This window comes from Monopterus albus, unplaced genomic scaffold (assembly GCF_001952655.1).
Source record: "Monopterus albus unplaced genomic scaffold, M_albus_1.0 scaffold113.1, whole genome shotgun sequence".
Classification (NCBI taxonomy): Eukaryota; Metazoa; Chordata; class Actinopteri; order Synbranchiformes; family Synbranchidae; genus Monopterus; species Monopterus albus.
Genome location: NW_018127993.1, coordinates 742,791 through 748,083, shown reverse-complemented (window position 1 = coordinate 748,083; position 5,293 = coordinate 742,791). Strand labels below are relative to the sequence as shown.

Sequence of the window (5,293 nt, the reverse complement as noted above, 5' to 3'; positions counted from 1 at the left end):
CTCACCATGCAGGGTTAAGCACTTGAGCCCTGAGTGTCTAGTCATTTTTCAGGTATGCTAAATTGTTGATAATTGTTGCACCATCTCTGCTTCAGTGCTGGCAGAGGTTTACAGGATAAATAGCTCTCCAGAGTTCACACTTGAGTTCTCCAGTTAAAAATAAGATCACATGATAACCTTGAAGTGTCATAGGCATATTCCCGCTTGTCTTGTATGTTTCATTTCAGTGCTAATTAACACAGGAGTCTCTGCTGTTTTTCCATAATAGTGTATATTTCATATATGTGTATATGTATATATATACTGCCTTTCACACAGTTTATGTAAAGTGAGCATTTAACTTGCAAGAGTGAGGTGTTTGTTTTTCCTCAATGCTGAAATTTGTACTTGAAATAGAAATATTAAGTTGCTGACCATTTGCTAATTTTTACCTTTTCTTTGGGTTGCAGCTGCAGAAAAGAGAGCGCTCTTGCCGGTTTTATGTTCAGGTATTTGGACCAGATTTTCCTCATACCTACTTTCCATTCCCTCATTGTGGCAACTTTGCTGTCATTTTCATTTTTACAATATTATTTGAAGTTTGACCTTCTGAGGTGAAAAGAACAAGTGAAGAATTGACACCTAAAGTCAGTATATGTGTACAACGTGTACTGTATTTCTGGCGATGCTGATGTTAAATCAAAGGGTCAAATTTCATTATCTTATCATTTACATTGCCTCCAAACCTGCCAATTTATGAGTCATGTGCTGTCATTTTCCCTTGCATGACTGTTGTGATATTTTCTTCTCTAATACATTTGGCCTCTGCAGTCTTACATTTTCAAATACCATATATTAATTGTGTCATTTTAAAAACACCCCAAAACTATCACATCAGCACTGCTTTTCAGTGAAATAACCCACATCAGGCATGTAACACACTTCTACAGCTCTCAGAAAATGCTTAAGAGCCAAAAGAAGTGACCTCATTATAACCAGAAAGGCAACTTCTAAGTACTAAGTCAGCCAAAGTCATGGCATGTTATGATTCTTTCTAATGCATAATACATATGTGTCCCAGTTTAGGTCATTCTCTCAGCTATTTCTCAGGATAGGAAGTGATTTTGTTATCCCTGGGGTGGCATTTTAGCCGTCGTCAGAATCATTTTTATGTTGTCAAGAGAATTATGCGCCAAGCCGACATCTTTGTCTTCCATACAGATGGCTCCAATAAAGCTGCACATTAGGCCCAGATGTTGTTTTTAATATGTGAGCTCTGCAGCACTAATATTAAGCATTTGTTTAACCTCTGAGGCATGTCACAAGGTGCTTGGTTATATGACACTGTGTGACTGTGCAAATGACATTTAAGTGGAATGCATGTTTGCATATGGTTGAGCGTGCTCACATGTGCAGATGATGTTCTTTAGTTTTGTTGTTGTAATCAGAGGCTATATACAACAGGAAGACCAACTGCATAATCATCCAAAATGGTCAATCGTCTGTGTAGCTGAAGACCAGTATAGCTCATTCCTCTGTGCCCAAGACCTCCACTGTTGACCAGAAGAATTAAAAACTCGGGTTCACTGGTTGACTCATTCCTTCATCACAGGTAATGTAGTTTCTCTGAGCCGTGAGCTTTTCTGATGCTCAAGAGCACAAGTGTGCATTATTCTGGAGCTAAACTATTCTCCAACAAACACACTATTCACTTTTGATTGAGTTCTTTTTATTTTTGGAAAATAGAATGCACACCTGTTTTAGGAAATTACTGAGCCTTCTTTTAAGATTAAACTGTGTGGCCCATTTTTTAGTACTTTTTGTAATTGAGTGAAGGTAATTGTGCTTGGAGAATTTGGAAAGGTTTGAGAGATGTGCTAATAAAACAAATACCCCCCCAAAACAAATTGACCTTTTAACCTCGGACAGACTAAAAATCACATTTTGAGATTAAAAGAATAAGCAAGAGTCTTTGCTAACATGCTTACAATGGCAATTCTAATATACCAGTGTTCACTATCTTAATTTAGCGTGTTGGCATGTTAATGTTTGCTAATTGGCTTTAAGCACAAAATACAGCTTAGACTGATGAAAATATCATTATGTTCTGATCCTGATTGAGAGCTGCTATGTTGGCACTACAGTGGATGTTATTCTGGTACATTCTCAGGGGAATGTCTGTACCAGATTTCACAGCAATCCAAGCACTACATGACTGTACACGCTACTCAGCTGTGCACCTCACCCTCTGCTTTATCCCCTCACTGGGTTGACAAATTCAGAAAACAGTGAAGTGCTTTTACTTGACAATCTAGAATAATGGAGGAACATCTGTGGCCTTAGGTAAACACGGGCATCGACTGCGCACGCTGCCAGCCTTTGAGGGATTTTCATTGATTAGGGAAATTGGACAATGTTTTTTTCAACAGGGCCCTGGTGGATGACATAAGTGGGATTGGCAGAGGAATGCAAAGCAAATGAGGGGTGCACCTGCCTGTGCCGTCCCTCTGCACAGAGACGACATACGGTGCTGAAAACGGAATTGGGCGATACTTGGGGAAAAGCCAGATTGTGTGAGTGCAGGTGTGGTTGTGGCGAAGGAGAGACTTCACCCAAAAAAGTACAAGTCTTGTATCTGATGTCTAAATTAGACAAGGGGTGGTTTTTGTCTTGATTGAGGATTTCCATCTTGTTTAAGTGGTAAACAAATAAAGGACACTTGAATTCACCTGGTACTGAGGTCTTTATCTTCTCAGGCTCACGAGGGCATTTCAGTATAAGAGCTTAATTTGCTTCATCAGTTCCAGTCCATATTCACAAGCAGTTCAACAGGTAGCACTCCCCCCCTTCTCTTTCTTCTTTGCTGAAAAAACAGTTGTTTCTGACACTCATTCATTATTCCTAAACAGTATTTAGTCTTGATACAGCTAAAACATAATGATAAATTTCCTGTTCTCCATCTACCCTGCAGGAATGTTCCTCTGTTTTGCCCTGTCTTGTAGGTAGTGATGTGGACATCCAATTACTGTGATTATGTCCATCAGTGTTGTACCAAGCTAAAGTCTTTGCTAGCTTTGAAATATATTATTCTGGTGCTTATTTTAAGCTGAAAATCTGGGATTTACAGTAATATATGCCATGAATAACCCCCTTTAACACACAAAAAAATCAAAAACACTGTCTTGTGCCTCAGTACAAGCCAAGTGAGTGTAAATTTGCAGGATACAGTGAGGATATTGAGCTCTGACCCCTCATTAAAATGACACCTTCGCATGCAAAGATGATCGGGGGAGTGCCAGCACAGGATGAACTTAGAGCAGGCGAAGTGGTGGGAGGCTTCTTGTTCGGAAATGTAATGAGATGATTAAACTTCCCTGGTTGTCAGTTTATTGAGAGATGAAAATAACCACATCCTTATAAACAGAGGCCTCTCATATAGGCTTGTGGTGCAGAGGTTTGCCTGAATAATGTGTGAGCTGTAAAGTGGAGAGAGTGGAAGGATCTCTGGAAATACTTTTTTTTTTATGCCACCAAGAATAAGTAGATCTTTATTTTGCTGACCAGTACAGTAATTAGTCTAAACACAGAAGTCCACTTACGTCGCATTGAAGCTTTCGACCGTATCTCACTGGTCTTCATTAAGACTTCTGTGTTTAGATTAATTATTGAAATTATTTATTTCAAAAGCTAAGAGTGAACTTCCACAGTCCTGTTTTTAATTTGCTTTGTTGTTTGAGTTTAGATTAATATCATGTAATTATACACATAATAAAAATTTAAAAGGCATCCCTTTTTCCTAAATTGAGCAAGGATTTAAAATAAAAGCCTGCTACAGGCTAGAGACATGACGCTCTTTAGCACTAGAAGATTTATTATATGTGGAACATCTGTGCAGGAAATGTTCATTGAGTTTGGCTTCACAGTGTAAGAGTAAGCAAACTGTAGAACCTGCAAATAATTTGTGAGTTAAAGCTGTGTCTAAGTTAGAAAATAAACTGAGTATGTCATGACTCTGTTGCGTTCATGGGCTTAATGCTGTAGAATATACACTGAACGGCCAATTTAATTGTCACACCCGTACAATTGCATGCACTTCAATGCAACACTTCCTCAACATCTGTGTTTATGAAGCTCAAAATGTTTGTTTTTGGTGAAATATTCAAATATATGAATTCATATATGTTTAGTATATTCTTGCTAATATTCTGACCCTCTCTTGTAGTGCCGGTGTACATGTCATCGAATTTAGCAAGAGAGCTCATGTTGATGTTGTGACTTGGATTTGACCATATTAACTGCAAATTGTGAAAACAGGAAGTTTTCTTTCTAGAATACAGTGAAATATACTTGATGAATTTAGAAATAAAGGCACATCTTTGATATGTTTGTTTCAAAAGAAGGCCTGTCTCTCAGCATTTGAGGTAAACCACAAGCCACTATTTGGGACTTTGAGGAATAAGATGAACTCAACTGTAAGACCTTAAACAAAAAGCACAAAGGTAACTCACATACATAGTGCACAGACAATACCACCCACTAACTAGAGAAAGGTTTTATGAAATATTAAAGAAAGTTACAGTGATTCACAAAGATGATGAATGATTTGGAGAACAGGTAAAATGCAACAGGCAAAAGAAAGGTAGAAATGATGCATCAGCTTTACTTTTTCAAGAGACATATAGCAAGATGGTGAGAACAAGATATCCTGCCTTGTTTGTGTTGTTTTTTCCCCAACAATTTGAGACAAGCTTTCAACATCAGTGGGAATGTGAAGAAACAAATGGGAGAACGGGGGGGGGGGGGGGGGGCGGGGGCAGCGCATGAGCCAGAAAGGGAAGAGCGAGAGATCAGCTTCAGCCAGAATCAATTTCCCAGGCCCAGAGTTCATTTCATCAATCAGCACACAGATCGAAGCGCACACACACACCGTGGGACTCTTGCCAAGCGGACACTAATGTCCACCTCTCCCTTCCTTCCTTCTGTGTTTTGTATAAATGGCACGTGCACTGAAGCTTTTCTCGCCATCATCCTTGTTCCAAGTGGAACATTCCAGCAGTGAGCCCAGTTAACAATTAGCATTTCCTCATGTACCAAGAACTGGAATACAACTTTTTTTTTTTTTGGCTTTCATTGTTTCAGCACAGGACAGTAACTAAAATGGCTGGAGTCTGTAACAGCAGAGTGAGCTGCTACATTTGACAGATGGAGTGGCAGTGTGCTAATAGCAGTAAAATAGCAGCAAGCCATATCACATCTCTATGACTCAACTGCACAGACTACGATGATGGCAGTGGGGTGCTGCTTGGGGGCACAA

At 39.2% G+C, this 5,293-nt stretch overlaps 1 protein-coding gene across 1 annotated transcript in view; it reads left to right on the top strand.

Moving 5' to 3' along the window:
• The window catches only part of LOC109966524 (adhesion G protein-coupled receptor L3), a 202,435-nt gene that overhangs the window by 141,505 nt on the left and 55,637 nt on the right, over window positions 1–5,293 (top strand). Inside the window, 1 exon segment of the mRNA XM_020611408.1 lies at window positions 450–488. Coding sequence (XP_020467064.1) covers window positions 450–488 — 39 coding nt within the window.